Source organism: Lutra lutra, chromosome 16 (genome assembly GCF_902655055.1).
Source record: "Lutra lutra chromosome 16, mLutLut1.2, whole genome shotgun sequence".
NCBI classification, from domain to species: Eukaryota; Metazoa; Chordata; class Mammalia; order Carnivora; family Mustelidae; genus Lutra; species Lutra lutra.
In genome coordinates this window covers 51280002-51299586 of record NC_062293.1, presented here as the reverse complement: position 1 = coordinate 51299586, position 19585 = coordinate 51280002, and the positions used below count along the sequence as shown (strand labels likewise).

General features: G+C 43.4%; 1 protein-coding gene, 1 long non-coding RNA gene and 1 other non-coding gene across 10 annotated transcripts in view; 2 read left to right on the top strand and 1 right to left on the bottom strand.

The window, feature by feature from the left end:
- SPECC1 (sperm antigen with calponin homology and coiled-coil domains 1) overlaps positions 1 to 19585 on the bottom strand; it is a 226957-nt gene that overhangs the window by 25704 nt on the left and 181668 nt on the right. Inside the window, exon 12 of one of the 8 annotated variants that reach the window (XM_047708249.1) lies at positions 12762 to 12989. The exons of the other annotated variants lie outside the window; for them this stretch is intronic. Coding sequence (XP_047564205.1) covers positions 12966 to 12989 — 24 coding nt within the window. The 3' untranslated portion in view covers positions 12762 to 12965. Of the gene's footprint in view, positions 1 to 12761; positions 12990 to 19585 lie in introns of those variants that run through there. 8 annotated transcript variants of the gene reach the window in all.
- Positions 5792 to 5893, top strand: LOC125088228 (U6 spliceosomal RNA). The gene has a single exon (XR_007123629.1). It is a non-coding gene; the product is annotated as a U6 spliceosomal RNA (small nuclear RNA).
- On the top strand, positions 5922 to 12732 carry LOC125087680 (uncharacterized). The gene is made up of 3 exons (XR_007123487.1): positions 5922 to 5936; positions 6232 to 6241; positions 11038 to 12732. It is a non-coding gene; the product is annotated as an uncharacterized LOC125087680 (long non-coding RNA).

Here is a 19585-nt window from a genome sequence, read left to right as displayed (position 1 = left end):
AAACACAAAGAATTATAAAAAACTACCATGAAAATTTATATGCCAACAAGTTGGACAACTAGAGGAAATGGATAAATTCCTAGAAACATACTATCTTCCAAAATTGAGTCAGAAAGAAATAGAAAATCTGAACAGACTGATTATGAGTAATGAAACTGAATTGGTAATAAAAAAAAAAAAAGAAACTACCAATAAACAGAAGTCCAGGACAGGATGGCTTCACAGGTAAGTTCTACAAAACGTTTATTTTTATTTATTTTTAAAAAAGAGTTACTTATTTATTTTAGAGTGAGAGTGTGCCCACGGATTGGGGGAGGGGCAGGAGGAGAGGGAGAGAGAGACCCTTAACCAGACTTTGCTGAGCACAGAGCCAATGTGGGGCTCAATCTCACCACCTAAGCTGAAACCAAGTCAGACGCTTAACCCACTGCACCACCCAGTCGCCCCTCTATGAAACACTTAAATAGGAATTAATACCTGTCCTTCCGAAACTACTCCAAAAACTTGAAGAGGAAGGAATGCTTCCAAATTCATTTCATGAGGCCAGTATTACCCTGATACCAAAACCAAAGACACAACAAAAAAGAAAATTATAAGCCAATATCCCTGATAAACATAGATGCAAAAATCCTCAACAAAATATGAGCAAACCCAGAAAAAGACAAATGCCATATGATTTCACGTATGTGCGGAATCTAAAAAGCAAAACAAGGGCGTCTGGGTGACTGAGTGGGTTAAGCGTCAGACTCTTGGTTTCAGCGCAGGATGGCTCAGGGTCATGAGATCAAGCCCTGTGTCAGGCTCCACGCTCAGTGTGGAGTCTGCTTGAGATTCTCTCCCTCTCTCCCTGCCCCACTCCACAATTTCTCTCTCTTTCTAAAATAAATAGATACATACATAAACAAAATCTTAAAAAAAAATAAAATGAAAGGCAGAACGAACAACAACAAAATAGAAAGAGACTCCTAAATACAGAGAATGAACTGGTAGTGGCCAGAGGACAGAGTGTGGGGAGGATAGGCAAAATAGATGAAAGGGATTAGGAGGTACAAATTTCCAATTATAAAATAGGTCAGTGCCACAAATGAAAAGTACAGCACAGGGAACCCAGTCAATAATATTCTAATAACATTGTATGGCGACACACGGTAACTACACCGATCATGGTGAGTTGTTCAAACATTCTGTGTTGTACCTGAAACCAACTCTACGTCAAATGCACTTAAAAAATAAGTTAAAAACATGTGACTAAACCCTATGTAGCAATACCTTAAAAGGATCATTTGCCACAGTCAAGTAGGATTTACCAGTAGAAGGTTCAGTATCTGCAAATCAAGCAACATGAAACAAAACGAAGGGTAAAGATCATATGATTGTCTCAGTAAATGCAGAAAAGTATCTGACAAAACTCAACGTTAGGATAAAACCTCTCAACAAAGCAGGCTTCGAGGGAACCACCTCAACCTAATGAAGGCCGTATATGACAAACCCACAGCTAGCATCATACTAAATGGTGAGAAGCTGTATGGTTTCCCTCTAAGATCAGGCACAGGACAAGGGTGTCCGTTTTTATTCAACAGAGTATTGGAAGTCGTAGCCACAGCCACCAGACAACAGAAAGAAAGAAAAGGCATCCAGATGGGTACGGAAGAAGTCAAACTACCTGCAGATGACATGATACTATATGTAGAAAGCCCGAAAGACTTCACCAAAAAACCCATCAGAACTGATAAATGAATTCTGTAAAGTCACAGCATACAAAATTAATATTCAGAAATCTGTTGTGTTTCTGTACACTAATAATGAACTAGCAGGAAGAGACATTAAGAAAACAATCCCATACTCGCATTGAAAAGAATAAAATAACTAGGAATAAATTTAATCAAGGAAGTGAAAAAACCTGTATCCTAAAAACTATGAAGATGACTCAAATAAATGAAAACGAAAACCATGCTCACGGAGTGGAAAAACTGATATTGTTAAAATGTTCATACTCCCCCACACGACCTACAGATTCAAGGCAGTCCCTATCCAAATACCAACATTTTTCACAGAGATAGAACCAATAACCATAAAATTTGTAGGGCACCACAGGAGACCCTGAACAGCCCAAGCCATCTTGAGAAGGAAGAACAAGGTTGGAGGCATCACAATCCCAGGTTTCAAGATACTCAACAGACCTGTAGGCATCAAAACAGTATGATACTGGCACCAAAACAGACATAGAGATCACTGGAACAGAATAAAGAGCCCAGAAATAACCCCATGCTTATATGGTCAATTAGGAGATGAGAAGGGTCACAAAGGAGATGAGAATATACAAGGAGGAAAGGAGAGTCTCTTCAGTAAATGGTGCTGGGAAAACTGGACAGCCACATGCAGAACGATGAAACTGCGCCACTTGCTTGCACCATACACAACAATAAACTCAAAATGGCTTAAAGACCTAAACATGAGACTCGAAACCCTAAAACTCCTAAAAGAAAATGGGCAGTAAATTCTTCAACATCGGTCTTGGCAATATTTTCTTTGGATCTGTCTCCTTTGGCAAGGGCCACAAAAGCAAAAATAAACCACTGGACTACATCAAGCTCAAGTTTTCGCACAGCGAAGGAAATCATCAGCAAAAGGAAACGGCAACTTGCTGTATTTGCTAATGACATATATGACAAAGGCTGAATATCCAAAGTATATAAAGAGCTCCTGTACCTCAATAACAAAACAAAAAACAAGCAATCCGGTTTAGAAAATAGGCAGAGAGGGCACCTGGGGGCTTAGTCGCTTGAGTGTCTGCCTTTGGCTCAGGTCATGATCTCAGGGTCTTGGGATCGAGCCCTGCACTGTTGGCTCCCCGCTCAGTGGGGAGCCTGCTTCTCCCTCTAGCTCTTTCCTTCTTGGTTTGTGCTTTCTCTCTTGCCCGCTCTCTCTCAAATAAATACATAAAAAAATTTAAAATGAAAAAAAAAATGGGCAGAGGAAATGAATAGGCATTTTTCTCAAAAAGACATGAAAACATACAGATGGCCAGCAGATGCGTGAAAAGATACTCCACATCACTCATTATCAGGGAAATGCGTATCAAAACCACAACGAGACTGTCACCTCACACTGGTCAGACGCCTAGTATCAAAGAGACAAGAAATCACAAGCGTTGGTGAGGATGTGGAGAAAAGGGATCACTCATGCACTGTTGGTGGGAATGTAAACTGGTACAGCCACTATTAAAAGCAGCAGGGAGGTCCCTCAAAAATTAAGAATAGCAATACCATATGATCCAGTAATTCCACTTCTGGGTATTTGCCAAAGAATATAAAAACAGCAATCTGAAAATATGTATGCCCTCCCACGCTTATTGAAGCATTACTTACAATAACCAAGATACGGAAGCGACCTGGGTAACGAAGACGCAATACATGCGTGCACGGATATTACTCGATTGTAAAAAAGAATGAAATCTTGCTGTTTGTGACATGTAAGAGTCCAGAGGGTGTTATGCTAAGTGAGATAAGCCAGAAAGAAAAGACAAGTGCCATATAGTTTCACTTACATGTGGAATATAAAAAAACAAAGTGTATGAACAAACAAACACGAAACCAAAAACGAACTAAGAAATATAAAGAATAAACTGGTGGCAGCCACTAGGGGAAGGGTGAAGAGATGGACAAACAGGTTAAGAGGATTAAAAGCTACAGACTCCTGGGGCGCCCGGGTGGCTCAGTCAGTTAAGTGTCTGCCTTCAGGTCGGGTCACGATCCCAGAGTCCTGGGATCGAGCCCTGCGTCGGGCTCTCTAGTCAGCGGGGAGCCTGCTTCTCCCTCTACTCACCCCTACTCACCTCTCTTGCTTTATCTCAAAAAAATAAATAAAATCCTTTTTAAAAAAGGAGGTACAAACTTCCATTTATCAAATAAATATTTCATGGGGATGAAAAGTACAGCACAGGGAATACAGTCAACAATATTATAGTGGGTTTGGGCAGTGATAGATGGTGACAGACTTCAATGGGGAGCATTTAGTAATACATACAAACAATCTAAATGTTGACTCACTCTGTCATACGTCTGAAACTAATATTGTATGCTGACTGTAATTCAGTTAAATGGAAAAAAAGAAAGTGCAGTTTTCTCACTGTTGCAGGAACTTGATGTCTTGGACACACCGTGACCTAAATATCCTCGTTCCTGGGACTCCTCTGAGACTCTTTTGAGACATTTTTACTGTCACAGCTGTAGAAACAGACCCAGTGTGTCTGGGGGTCGGGGTGGGAAGGGGGAATAATAATGTGTAGATCAGAGAGGACAGAAGAAGTTCATTTCTCACCAAGTTTCAGCACGTGCAGGAAGTGCCCTGGGAAGACCAAGCTTATTTTGAAGATTTGGTGGAAAACATTATAGAGCATATGCACATGTAAGTGGGTCCCTGTGAAATCGCAACGAATGCAGCCTACACTTCCTTCCCTGCACATGGGTTTGGGGGCCGTTCCTTGCCTTGGGTATATGTCTACACCCATCTGGTTCTAGTATCTTTGTTCCCATCTCAGGCTATCTGGTAAACCTCCAGCAGTCTGGCCACCAATGGTCACATGGACAGCGTAGCCCACAATCGTAGACACAGGGTGACTCACACACAGACCACCTGGAACCCTTCTCTGCACAGCTTTTTCCTTTCTGATGCCCCCTTTCTGCCCTAGAATGCCACTGTCTCAGCCGCCACGGATGGCTGCCTCCCTCAGCTCTGTGGGACTGCCATGCTCAGCTTCCACTCCAGCTCTCTACACTGTGACACAGAAACTGTTCCCAAGCAGAGGGCTGCTGACCATGGGCGTCTCCTCATGAGTTTCCCTTCTCTCAGACATTAGTTGTCTAGAGATAAGCTCCAGATGGCTAAATTTAAAAGCCAAAGTTAGACATTATTAGAATCTAGATAAATAGCTTTATACTCTTGAGGGAAAGAAAGCCACGTAAGGCATAAAATGCAAAGAGGATAAAAGGATGGAGAAAACAGATTATATAAAATTAAACTTCTGTATAACAAAATTAAAAACAATACATAGACATATACAGTAAACTACTAAATCCAGAATATATTCTTATAATAAATAAGAGATAACAAACCACGGGAAAACTGACAGAGGAATGAATCAGTAATGCACTGAAGAGGAAACAGAAACATTTGGAAAGGTGTTAAGTCTCTCCAGAAAATAAAAATAGTAACCTATTTTCACTCATCAAGTTGGCAAAAGTTAAGGTTGTTCATTCATGGAGTTAATGAAGATGTGGGGAATGGGTATTCCTGTTTTTGTTTTTTGTTTTTAAAGAGGGAGAGAGAGAATGAGAGAGAATGAGAAGGGGAACGGGCAGAGGGAGAGGGAGAGAGAATATTAAGTAGGTTCCACACCCAGCGTGGAGCCTGATGCCGGGCTTATCTCACAACCCTGAGATCATGACCTGACCTGAAATCAAGAGTCGGATGCTTGACTGACTGAGTCATCCAGGCACCCCCAAATGGGTATTCTTATATTGACTGATGGGAATATAAATTGGTACAGGCTTTTAGGAGGCAACTGCAAACATATTAAAAAAAAAAAATTACTTGACCAAGTAATTCCACATGTAGGTATCTATTCTAGAGAAAATCTATTCTGTTTTCTCTGCCAAAAGACACACCCACAAAAATGTTTGCTACAGCATTACTGTTCAGAACAGGGAACTAGAAATATCCTAGTTGTATACTGATTAAGCTAAGCAAACTTGTTTTTGCTTTTCATAAACATTTTCCAAAACCGTCTATAGTACTCACTTTGGCAACACATATATTAGAATTGGAACAACGGAGATTAGCATGGTCTCTGAGCAAGGATGGCATACAAAATTGTGAAGTATTCCATATTGAAAAACAGACAAACAAAATAATCTAAACTCAGTTTTTTAATCTTTGTCATTCCTGGGAAAACTCTGAAGTTCTGGGTTTTCATGGCTCTGCTATATGCCATTTTTCTAGATACTTGATATTTCTCAGTAATTATTAGTGATCTCTCAGTAATTATTACTGACATTATTATAAACTGAATCTAGAGGACTGGTCCTATACCTGCCTCCATTATCACTGACTTTGAGGTAGTCTGGGAGGGACAGAGGATAAGAAATGGATAGAGTCAAAACCCAAAAAAGATTTCAACAGGCCAGAAACAGGAAACCAAATAAGTGCCATGACATTTTAACTTTTCTTCAGCTTTTTTTGTGTTTTCCAATTTTTCTACAATGACCATGTATTACTTTTATAATTAGGAAAAATAATATGTTATTAAAATTATTAATGACATCACTTACAGACAAATTAGGCCCATGTCAATTCCAAGGCAATGAATGAATAAGAGCCCTACTAACTGTATGTTTTTAGGATGAAGAGGTCCTGAAAAAAGATAGTTTTTGTTTGTTTGTTTTTGTTTTCCCCCAAAAATGTTAAAGAAGAAGACTAAAGACTTGGCTGTAGAGGAGGGAGGGAAGATGCAATCAAGAAGTTGCTAGAAAGGCAGACTAGAGACCTTAAGTTTTTTCTTTTCCTTATGCGACAGATTTAAGGCAGCTACAGATTCTCTGCAATCTTCCGCTAAGAGGCAAAGTCTAATTCTCCTCTTCTGGAATCTGGGCTGGCCTTTTTGCTTGAATGTGGACAAAGCGACATTTGTGACTTGCAGGGTGGGTCGTAAGAAGCCTCCAACTTTTACTGAGTGCTCTTGGAGCACTGTCTCTGGGAGTTCTGAGGCTCCTGAGGTATGTGGAAACTCAGACCAGCCAAGTACAGAGGCCTCCTGGAGAGAGACGGACCAACCCCGAACTGTTCCAGCCTATAGCCATTGGAGGCCCCAGACATGGAGGAAAACAGAGTTGACCTGTGGGTCAACTGTAGGCCTAAACTGTAGACATGTGAACAAAATGAACACTGTTGCACTGTAACCCACTAAGTTTTGGGGGTAGTTATATAGCCATAGAGAACTCAGAACATCTGACTTTATGTACTTCTTTCACAACTGTTGCAAACGGGAGAATGGACACCAACTTTTTGTTCCTCAAGCAAATCACTTTGGGGTTCCTTGGAACTCCTCGCCTCTTCTGACCCTATTCACCTTCCTGCTTTAATCTCTTGTTTCTTGACTTAATTTTAGATGGCCAATCATCTCCCAAATCAAGTCTGAAAGCTTCTGTTCTCCTCTTACAGATTTAAAAAATGTGGCCCTACTCAATCTGGTCAACTAAATGTCTTCAATCCTCTTAAACAAGGGCCACGGGAACCGCATCCAGGTCTGTTTCCACCATTTGCCGTATCTGTTCTGGAATACCTATGATGGGTGAAGATGGGTTACAAAGTAGGGCCCGATGTACTACGGCTTCACCTTATTCTTCCAGTCAGGCTGGGCCAACGCGCTTTCATTATGACTTTCTGGAAACTTCCTTGGCCGTTTTTACTTATTCTTCTGGGTGTATTTTTTTTTAAAGATTTTATTTATTTATTTGACAGACAGAGATCACAAGTAGGCAGAGAGGCAGACAGAGAGAGAGGAGGAAGCAGGCTTCCTGCTGAGCAGAGAGCCCGATGTGGGACTCGATCCCAGGACCCTGAGATCATGACCTGAGCCGAAGGCAGTGGCTTAACCCACTGAGCCACCCAGGTGCCCCTAGAGGAATAATTTACTTTTTAAATGATTTCTTCCTATTCTTTATCCTCCCTGTTGAAGGAGTTGAGGGTTTGAGATCTGGACCAGAGGAGATCAAAGGAGCAAGTCTGGGAAGGGCTATGGTTTGCTTTGTGTGGCGAGGGCCAAATGAGTAAGTTACAAGGGACAACCCCCACAGGAAACTTCTCAGCTGAGGAGAGTTTTCTAATGACAAAAGGGCTGCTGTGTCTTCAGAGCTGTGTAGGCAGATCTAGTACAACCTCTCTCCGAAGACAGAATCGAAAGGATATTGACATCAGGAGGGTGGCCGGAACTACATCTTTCTTGCTTCCTCCTTTTTCCTCTTAAGCAAACACTGGAGAGTCCCCACCTGGGATATTTCCTTCTTGAAGTTCTCTGGCCTTTGGCATGGTGACACTTCCTCTAGTTTCACTGCAAGTGCCCGGCTGGCTGACACTTCCTGAGCCATGTAAACGGGTCCACACCCGGCCTGCCCAGCAGCCAACACGGGCAGAGGAAGATGAAATGCAGGAGCTCGGCACGGGAACTTGCGTTCTTCCACAACTTCTGTGAGCAGATCTCTCTACCCCTCAACTTGGTTCCCACATGATTCTCTGCCATGTTCTATCCCCAGGTCCAGACTGTATTCCAGCTCTCTGGAGAAGCACTTTTCTGGAATCTTCCTTCCCTCTTTTCCTCTCTTGCCTTTCTGTTGAATACCTCACTGTCATTCATTTCACTCGTCTTTTTGGCTTACTTTTTCTTAAAAAGGTGATGGTTATTTGCACCTCTGCTAGTTCCCTTCATCCCAGAATTGCCCACTTTTCAGGCTCAGTGAGTGATCTGTTAGCACCCCTGAAGCCCATCCTTCTCCTGGCTGAGAGCTTATTGAAATGCACTAGTCACCAAGGAAATGTTAAAAAGACTTTCTTATGGGGGCGCCTGGGTGGCTCAGTGGGTTGGGCCTCTGCCTTTGGCTCAGGTCATGATCCTGGGGTCCTGGGATCGAGCCCTGCATTGGGCTCTCTGCTCAGCGGGTCCGCTGCTTCCCTTCCTCTCTCTCTGCCTGCCTCTCCGCCTACTTGTGATCTCTGTCAAAAAAATAAATAAAATCTTTAAAAAAAAAAAGACTTTCTTATGAACCATCTGCATTAATGGGTTAATTCTAGACTGGAAAAAGAGCCCAAATCATTGTTCTTAAGTCTGTAATGATAGCCAGCAAATGTTCATGGAGGCCTGCTATGTGTAAGGTGCTGAGGGACAGACACACGTAATAAGAGTCTAGTCCCTCATCTGGAATGGTTGACCAGACAGTGGTAAGGCAAGAGGTGAGTCTGGGACCTGGAGGAGGCCTGATGTGGTCTGGACTGTGGAAAATAAACACATCACACTCACGATTCCCAGGGAGTTCTGGGAATACTGGACACAAAAGTTTATTTTCTTTTCTTGAGATGGTTATCAGACTGAGTGAGCCTTGGCCAACCAAAATGTACATGGCTCCAGAGAACAAATCCAAATTTTGATGAACTTAGATCTTCCTCTGTTACTAAAGCAGCTATGTGACTATGACTTCAGGCAAATGACTTGACTTTTCCGGCTTCTAGATTCCTCATCTTTCCAAAGAACCGGCCAGATTATATCAGTTGTTTTGAAATGATCGGTTGCGGGACCTGCTCTTCCAGCTAAAGTTTTCTGCAGAAGGTCCGGTTAAGGTAGAGTTTGGAAACTATAAGATTAAACGATCTCTAACCGGCTTCTTTTGCCTCTTTCCATGTCTATCCTGTCCTGCACTGTCTGACACAACAGCCCCTAGCCACATGTGGCCAAGTTAGTTAGAACTGAATGAAGTCTAGAATTCAGTTTCTCGGTCATACTGGCCACCTTTGGCTAGTGGCTACTGTATTGGACAGTGCAGATCTAGAACATTCTCACCATTGCAGAAAATTCCATTGGACAGCCCTGCACAGCATTTACACAAACATCCACATATATTTCCCCTCTTTTTATGCACATGGTGGCATGTTCTGCACATTTCTGCACCGTGCTTTTTTCCCACTTCCTGAGATCTATAGCGATAGGTCCTTCTGCTACATGTGGAGAAACAGTGATAGTGTAGAGACCAAGAGATTGGCTTCTGAAGCCAGAAGCCCTGTCACTTACTAGTTGATGACTGTGAGCAATTACTTAACTTCTTTGTGTCTTAGTTTTTATAACCTTGTTATTTTTTATTTATTTATTTATTTATTTATTTATTTATTTATTAAATATTTTATTTATTTATTTGACAGAGAGAGATCATAAGCAGGCAGAGAGGCAGGCAGAGAGAAAGGGAAGCAGGCTCCCCGCGAGAAGGGAGCCCTACGCGAGGCTCGACCCCGGGAACATGACCTGAGCCGAAGGCAGAGGCCTTAACCCGCTGAGCCACCCAGGGACCCTGTAACCTTTTTAAAAAAAGATTTTATTTATTTACTTGGGAGAGAGAGAGAGAGTGAAAGAGAGAAAGTGAGCACAAGTGTGAGAAGGGAAGGGCAGAGGGAGAGGGAGAGGCAGGCTCCTCAAGAAGCAGGGAGCCCAATGTGGGGCTCGATCCCAGGATCTTGAGATCATGACCTGAGCCAAGGGTAGACGCCTAATCGACTGAGCCCCCACCCAGGTTCTCCTCTGGATCCTTAAAATGGATGTAGAATAGATACCTCCTAGGATTGTAGTCAAGATTAGTTTCAAAAATAGCAAGAAGAGGGACGCCTGGGTGGCTCAGTTGGTTAAGCAGCTGCCTTCGGCTCAGGTCATGATCCCAGCGTCCTGGGATCGAGTCCCACATCGGGCTCCTTGCTCATCCGGGAGCCTGCTTCTCCCTCTGCCTCTGCCTGCCATTCTGTCTGCCTATGCTCGCTCTCTCTCCCTCTCTCTGAAAAATAAATAAATAAAATCTTTAAAAAAAAATGGCAAGAAGAGCCCTTATAAAAAACTGTCTGCTGTGGGGTGCTTGGGTGGCTCACTCGGTTAAGTGTCTGCCTTCGGCTCAGGTCATGATCCCAGAGTCCTGGGATAGAGCCCACATCAGGCTCTCAGCTCAGCAGGAAGCCTGCTTCTCCCTCTCCCACTCCCCCTGCCTGTGTTCCCTCTCTCGCTGTGTCTCTGTCAAATAAATAAAATCCTGAAAAAAAAGTCTGCTGTATGATAGCTCTTCGATAAAGAACTCACTTTTCACCACCATTAACCCCCCATTCTCTTCCCTAGCAGCTATGTACAGGTCCAGCGTGTGGATGGATACGACAGTCTAAGTTGTGTCCAGTCTTCTGTTATTATACTGCACACTTGTGGGATAAATTATTATGGATTCCACCAAGTTGCCCTCAGAGAAGTTCTTTGATCTTATACTCCTCCCAACTCGCCCCATGTGAGGGACCAGCTCCCCCCACGTTCATAAGAGCATCCGCAGGGTTTCACAGAGCAACACGATTCTGCCCACACCCCAGGGCTCTGGCACTCCAAACAGAGTATTTTTAGTAAGGAAAAACTTTTTTTTTTTTTTTTTTTAAGGGGAAACAGCACTTCTGTATTTTTGGATGTGCTTCCTAAAAAAATAAGACGTAATAATGAAGCAATCTGTTCTAAGGAATTTTGTTCCCTGACCAAGTTTAATCTATTTGAGACAATCTTCAACCCGATCTTTACCTCTCACTCCCAGAAAGACTGAATTCAGTCTCTAAAATCATTGGCTTCTGTGGCTAGACTATTTCTTTTTCCCAGATGAACATTTCATGCATAAGAGAACGGAAAAAAATACTCAGTGCTGATTTCACTTGGGACTGTTATTATCTAAATAGACTTGCATGCTGTCCTGGGAGATCGAGCGGGAACAGCAGTGAACATCAAGGCCTCGTCTCTCTTAATGATGGCAAGATAATAGCTTTCGGTGTTGGACGGTGTCAGCTACAGTGCCAGCTGCTGGCATATTTATCTAGGGAGGGCTTCCGGCAGGACAAAGGATCCACAGGGAGGAGAAAGGACAAAGACACTTTAAATTCACCTCAGTCCACAGCAGGAGGAAACACTCTTGCATTTTATTTTGGAAAATCATGCTTTTACTTCTTGAAGCCGGCAGGACATCTAGTGTCTCTATACATAAAAAAATTGTGTGTGCAGGCAATGTTGGAATGCAGATGTTTTCCTTCAAATGATCCCCTACAACCAGAAGACTCAGCTAACTCAGGTCAGGAGCCCTTAACTGCAACCCTAATGCTGTCTCGAAAAGCCCCCCCTCATTTTCTCCTGCATTTTGTACAAATTCAGCAGGCTGGGGCGCCCAGGTGGCTCAGTTGGTTAAGCGTCTGACTTCTGCTAGGGTCATGATCTCAGGGTTCTGGGATGGGAGATCCAAGGTGGGCTCTCTGCTCACTGGGGAGTCTGCTTCTCCCTCTGCTCCCACCCCCACCCCGACTTGGCACACACACACACACACACACACACACACACTCACTCTCTCTCTCTCTCTCAAGTGAATAAATAAAGTCTTAAAAAAAAGAGGCAATTCAGCAGGTTGGAACAGGTAGGACATAGATCCCTCAGCCTGCAGGGTTGCCGAGCTGAGCCCTCCTCTTGGGATTTTGGGCTACTGTGTACACCTCGCAGCCAGGCCTCTGAGCAGTGTCTTAGGGGCATGTGGGTCCCTACTCTCCCTCCCAAACCCATACCCAGCCCCCACTCCAACCCTTCCCCAATCTGTTACCCTCCATCTCCAGTTTCAACACAGACCTTTCTGACTTACAGAGCTCAAGAGCCCAAATTGGTGACCACAACACTTTCCTCTTCCTTAGTGACAAGGAGGACTGACCGAGTCTCCAGTTTCTAGTAGGTGGCGGTGATATGGGGGATGGGGTGTGGACTACATTCCATACCTCTGAGAAAAGGGAGGAGAAATCAAACAGCTAAATAGTTGCGTTAGAAAAGGCGGACCTCCTGCACTGGCGACAGATACGGGTCTAATTCAGTCAGAATTCAGTCAGCTACGGAGCTGTTACAGGTTTTGAAGACACGGTGGCAAGGGCTCCCCACCCCCCCAGAGCCATTGCTGCAGTGTCCCTGGTGAGAGTTCACCCACAAGGAAGAAGGATGGATGCCAAAAGCAGAATGGGAGACACACAGATGAATCTGAGGACATTACATAAGGAGACATAAACCTGACAAGAAGGCTGGATGATTCCACTCACGCGAGGTACCTCTAGGAGGCAAATGCATGGGGACAGGAAGTAGAACCAAGCTTACCAGGGGCTGGGGGGGTGGGGAATTAGTGCTTCATTGTACAGGGATTCTGTTGGGAAAAGATGAAACAGTTCTGAGGACAGACCCTGGTAACAGCTACACGCCAATGTGGACTTGAGGCCACGGAGCTGTACACTTAATGGTTAAAATGGTCAATTTCACAGTCTACTTTACCCCAATAAAAAGCAAAAACGATCAAGGCAGACAGGAATGACAACAGAGCCGAAGGAACAGATCCCTGCCCATCTTCCCACAAACATGGATAAAAGCAGCTAAGTGGATTTCATTTGAGGACGGCTCCGCCCCCGCGTAATTCAGAGTACTTTTAAGAATATCCTGTTCTGCTTAGCAAATTGCTAGGTGACTTCCCCAATCTGAGTGAAAAGTTTCCAGTGATTTCTTTAAACCACTGTTTGGTAGTTCTGCTTGGCTGTGCTGTTGTCACTGTTTTGTCCTGGGAACCCCCGTGCCCTGGGGGCTCCGCCCCCGTCTTGCAGACGCAGTCCAACCCCAGCTGGTGGTTGCGTGACAGCAAATCTGACACAGTCAGGCGGGGCCACATCTGACCCTTCTGTCCCCACCGTGGCTTTCTTATCACCAGAACCATCCCAGGTTGTCTGGCCCGCCCTGACCCAGGTCTTCCCAGGTCCCTCTGACTCTGGGTGCCCTGACTCCAGGCGCGAGGCTGGCTTTGGACGGCTCACAGGGCGAGTCACCTGTCTGCCTGGCCCCTGGCTCGGATTCCACCTCTGATGTCGGGACCCCGGTGGGGCTCACTGACCTGGTCCTCGTTATTTCAACTGGCTTTTCTAGCCCTGCCTCGGAAAACTTTGATTTTGACAGGAAAAGGTCTACTTAGTCAGCTCAAAAAAACTTTTTAAAGTTTTTTTACTTATTTGACACAGAGACAGCACAAGTAGGCAGAGTGGCAGGCTCTCCACTGAACAGGGAGCTGGATGCGGGGCTCGATCCCAGGACCCTGAGATCAGGACCTGAGCCGAAGGCAGTTGCTTAACTAACTGAGCTACCCAGGCGTCCCTATTCTACTAAAATTTGATTAGCTTTGATTTTAGCTTTAGTTTTCACATGATTATCAGACTATGCTACTCAGATGCTCAGGCCTGTTCCACCTTTTCAACTCATAGGCCTTAACGACGTTCATGGTTAGGTGACTGCAAATCAGGAAAGGGAAAACTAGTAAGAAAAGTATACTGAAAATGTAAGAGGATAAGAATAAGAGTAAATACATGCAAAAAAGCCACAAGAAACCATGAATGGGCTCTCTATTAGAATTTCAGATTACAGATAAAGCTAAACTGTAAGAAATATACTTAAGGCATATGAATAAAAAAATCAAGAATAAAGGAATTATAAAAATACATCACACAAATAAAAGCTAGGCAGAAATGGGAAGAGTGTGTTAGTATCATAAAATGAAATCTTTCAGGGGACGCCTGGGTGGCTCAGTTGGTTAAGTGGCTGCCTTTGGCTCAGGTCATGATCCCAGTGTCCTGGGATCGAGTCCCGCATTGGGCTCCTTGCTCAGCAGGGAGCCTGCTTCTCCTTCTGCCTCTGCTGCCACTCTGCCTGCCTGTGCTCGTGCTCTCTTTCTCTCTGACAAATAAATAAATAAATAAAATCTTTAAAAAAAAGGGGGGGGGGTGCCTGGGTGGCTCAGTGGGTTAAAGCCTCTGCCTTTGGCTCGGGTCATGATCCCAGGGTCCTGGGATCGAGCCCCACAGAGGGCTCTCTGCTCGGAAGGGAGCCTGCTTCCTCCTCTCTCTCTCTCTCTGCCTGCCTCTCTGCCTACCTGTGATCTCTGTCAAATAAATAAATAAAAATCTTGAAAAAAAAATGAAATCTTTCAGGTCTGAAGGCTTAATTGAAAGAAAAGGTAAGCTTATTAAAAGACACAAGAGCTATGAACCCTTAAGTTTGGTATCCAGAATATCTAAGGAAAAACTCTTAGAAACCAAAGATTTTGACAGAAACTACAATCAAAGTAAGAGACTTCAACACACCTCACTCAGAATTCCACAGATCCACCAGCCACATGGTGAAGGTCACCCTCCAGTGCCCACAAAAGGCAGCTCGGGGCCATTCACAAGATTCACTTAAGAACTAGTGGGGGGGGCTGCCTTAAATATATGTGCTAAAAGCTCCTTGCTGAGGACCTTGATCAAAGGAAAAGAGCCTTCAGTCCCAAGGAAAATGTAAGCCTCCACTTCCGGGGAACAGGAGATTGTAACTTCGAAATGAGAGGTTTTCTGATGCAGTTTCAGAACACTGTGGGTTCTCATTTGTCAGAAGGAGTGTCAGAGTCTTGTACGGCTCTGTCCTATATCCCAGAGTACAGTATGTTCCTTCCAGCCAAAAATTGTCACCAACCCCTACTGGAGAAGGCAGAAAAATACCTATTGCATTTTTTGATCGTGTATAAATGATACAGGGTTTCAGTGCTTGCTGATATCTTAACAAAAAACCAGGTCTAATTAACAAAAATCATTTATCCCTAAGCCAGGTGACAAGAAGCCAAATGTCCCCTTGTTACCAAGAGAGTATCAAAAATATGCTTTAGGGGCACCTGGGTGGCTCAGTGGGTTAAGCCTCTGCCTTTGGCTCAGGTCATGATCTCAGGGTCCTGGGATTTAGCCTCACATCGGGCTCTCTGCTCAGCGGGGAGCCTGCTTCCCTTCCTCTTTCTCTCTGCCTGCCTCTCTACCTGTGATCCCTGTGTCTGTGTCAAATAAATAAATAAAATCTTTAAACAAAAAAAAACACCCTTCAATTGGGTGCTCTATGCAACTGATGAATCACTAAATTCTAGCCCAGAAACTAATAGTACAATATATGTTAACTAAATTTTAAAAAACTATAAAAACAACAACAAAAACAAATTTAAAAAATATGCTTCAGGGGAGCCTGGGTAGCTCAGTCGGTTAAGTGGCTGCCTTCAGCGCAGGTCATGATCCCAGGGTCCTGGGACCCAGTCCCGTGTCAGGCTCCCTACTCAGTGGGGAGCCTGCTTCTCCCTCTGCCTGCTCCTCCTCTTCCCCTTGATCCCCCCTCCCTCCCCCTGCTGGTGCTCAAGCTCTTGCTTTCTGTCAAATAAATAAATAAAACCTAAAAAAAATTATGCTTCATATTAAAGAATGACCAGAATTAAAAGTAGCGATTTTCCCCCAGGAATAGTATACCATGTTACACCATAAGTTAAGATTTTGCCTCCAGGAATGTAAGAATGTTTCTCTCATGAGGAAATATGCTCCATAATGTAATACACATTTATGTTAATTACATAAATGGGTTGAAAGAGAAAACAGCTTATGTATTGCTCAACAAATGCCAAAAAGAAATTTAATACAATTTTTACCTATTTCTGGATTAAAAAAAAAAATCTCAGTGAATGCAGAACAGAACTAAGCTTCCTTCAACTGAGATAGTATTTACTAGGAAACGATACAAAAATATATTTAAAGGTGCGATACTACTGTGAACGGAAAACAGGACAAGAATTTCCAACATCAACAGTAGTATTCAACATTTCCTGGACTTTCATGAATTCAATAAAAAATAAAGTACAAGAAGCATACATATTGGAAATAAGGGAAAAAATTAAGAATTATTTGCAACAAAGGCGCCTGGGTGGCTCATTAAGCATCTGCCCTCTGCTCAGGTCATGATCTCTAGGTCCTGGGATTGAGCCCCACATTGGGGCTCCCAACTGGCTCAGCAGAGAGTCTGCTTCTCCCTCTTCCTCTGCCTCTCCCCCTGCTTGTGTGTTCTCTGTCTCCCTCATTCTCAAATGAATAAATAAAATCTTTTTAAAAAAGGAATTATTTGCAACAGTTTGCCTCAACAACTCTAGAAAATCAACAAACAGAATCAAATAACAAAAAACTTCGAGATGGAAAAATTGTCATCTGTCACAATGATAGCTAATAGGAACCCCTCCTGTCGTAGGGCATACTGCATGGAACTTTCTAGTTTTTCTGCACATGAGCTGTGTGTGACGAAGAACCAGACCATGAGTCAGTGGAAGACTAGAATGTCACACATCTCCTGAATTCCTGTTTATGCCAGGGTCTACCAAATACTTGAACAGAGTGCTAAGTCAAAGATAAACAAATGGCTATCCACTCAGAAAAAAAGTTACAGTTCTACATAGTAAAATAAACACAAACTGCAAAAAAGAAAGATTTAAATATTTTAACAAGGATGATCTGGAATCTGTGTGATGGGTATAGGCTAGTATTTTAATGTATGAAGCGCTCTGAGACTTTGAGGTGAAGAAAGTGGATTGAACACATGGGCTTACTTTCTTTCCAAACTCTTGAAGCCCCACTAAGACCGCAGAAACCAGAGCTTGCTTGTTCCCCCCAAAGGTATTAAGAAGAGCAAAAAAGGAAAGAGGAAAGGAAACAAAATTCTGGCACCTGAAAAGCAGACAGACAGAAGTAACTAACATAACAGAGCTAACAAAACGAAATCCCAAGCCAGCAGTGGAGAAGAGCAAATATCCAACCTGATTTTAGTGCAAAACTTCCCAAAGGCTCAGGAAATGGACGGCGTGGGGTGCTTCAGGAGGTGAGAAGGGAGGTGGTTAAAAACAGGGCTGCCTTGGAAATCCGTCTACAAGGCCATTTGAGTCAAGTGAAGCCGAGGGAGTAAAACAGGGTCTCTCGACAGGGTGGATAGTGGGCATGATTCTTACTTCTAGATTTAAAAACAAATTCTCAGTAAACTCAAAGCAAAAGCAAGCTTCCGTTAGTTAAGAGCATTTATCAGCAAATGACTGTGAAAATTAGTAAAGGGAATCCTTATTAAAGTGGAGTAGGAGAGATCGAAGGGAAGGCTGGAAGGCGGGCCTATCACCCAATGTCAATTGCAGGAAAAATTGTCACTTGCAGAGGTCAGAAGAATCTTCAACAGGAAAGAATTGTCCATTACACGATGGACACAGCATCTCCTGCAAGAAACCAACTACCCCTTCAAATCAGCCAGTGACAGAGAAGCTGTGGTCACCCTGAACTTTTGCTTTTTCTCCAATGGACTTTTATTCAAAACAACTCCTCCCAACTTCCCCTTCTCCATAAAATAATGTTTCTCTCTTGTTTTTTTTTTGGACTTCTCTGTGGTTTTGCTATAGTTTGCTTGTCCCAAATTGCAATTCTATGTTATTCCTGAATAAACCCACTTTCTGCTGGTAAAATGACTATCTTACTTTTAAGGTTAACACAATATAAAAATGACATTTCATGGCGAGGCATAAGGGATTGCCCTGAAAACAGGGGAATCAAGGGGACTTTGCAGGGTGCCCAGGCGGTCAACTGACCCTCCGATTCCCCGTGCTCCTCTCTGGTCCACTCCCCCAAACACTGGCTGTCAGGCTGGTGCCTTCAGCCAGAAGATAGGGAGGTCCTTCTCCAGGGAATCTGACCAGCCCAACAGGATAGACCTGAAGACACAGATACCAGGTGTCCATCAAGGACATGACAGAGGCACAGCACTCTACAGTTGACCACAGTTGCAAGCCTCACACATGAGCTTGGAGCCACTGGTCAGCTTTGGAGAGTCCCACACTCACATGAGAGCAACAGTTAAGGACCACTGCTTTTCTGATTAAATATCTAGCACACAGACAGAGATCAAGCAATACCCACAAAACAAAGAAACCTGGAGGAAAGGACTTAGGCAGGGAAAAGATTTGGGGATAAAAGCGACATATTGTTCCGGGCAAGAGTAACAGAAGATATCCCATTTGTGAAACAAAACCAGAAATGCTATAAAAAATTCAGGGTCCGAGGGGCGCCTGGGTGGGCTTAGTCTTTGTGTTTGCCTTCTGCTCGGGTGATGATTCCAGGGTTCTGGGATCAAGCCCCGAGTTGGGCTCCCTGCTTGGTGGGGAGTCTGTTTCTCTCTCTCCCAATGCCTCTCTCCCTTCTTATGGTCTCTCTCTCTCTCGCTCAGATGAATAAATAAAAATCTTAAAAAAAAAAAATTCAGGGTCCAAAAGAGAACTCCTCGAATGGACAAACAGGATGGTGGACAGATACAATGGAGTATTATTCAGTCTTAGAAAGGAAAGGAGATTCCTGACGCATGCTACCCCTGGATGAACCTTGAGAACCTTCTTCTTGGTGAAATAAGACAGTCACAAAAGGACAAATACTGCACGGTTCCATTTATGTGAGTTCCTAGAGCCATCAAAACCACACAGAAGGTTGGCTGCTGGTGCTGGGGGAGGAAGCATAAGGAGTTACTGTTTAATGTGTACAGTTTCAGTTTGGGAAGACTTGAGATTGACCACATAACAGTGTGACTATACCTAATATTGAACTTTTGGACACTTAAAATTGGTTAAGATGGTAAATTTTAATTTATGCATATTTTACCACAGTTAAAGATTTTAAAAGATGAATGAGGTGAAAAACTAGGATAGCAGAAATGAAACATTTAAGAGATGTTAGAACATTAAGTTAAGGAAGTCTCTGAGTAAACTGTGAAACAAAAAGATGGAAGAAAGGTGAAGAGACGTGATAATTAGGAGACCAGACTAGGAGGAATACCAGAAAAATAAAACAGAAAGGAAGAAATTAGAAATCAGCAAAAAATAATTCAAGAAAATAAGAACATGAGTTATCT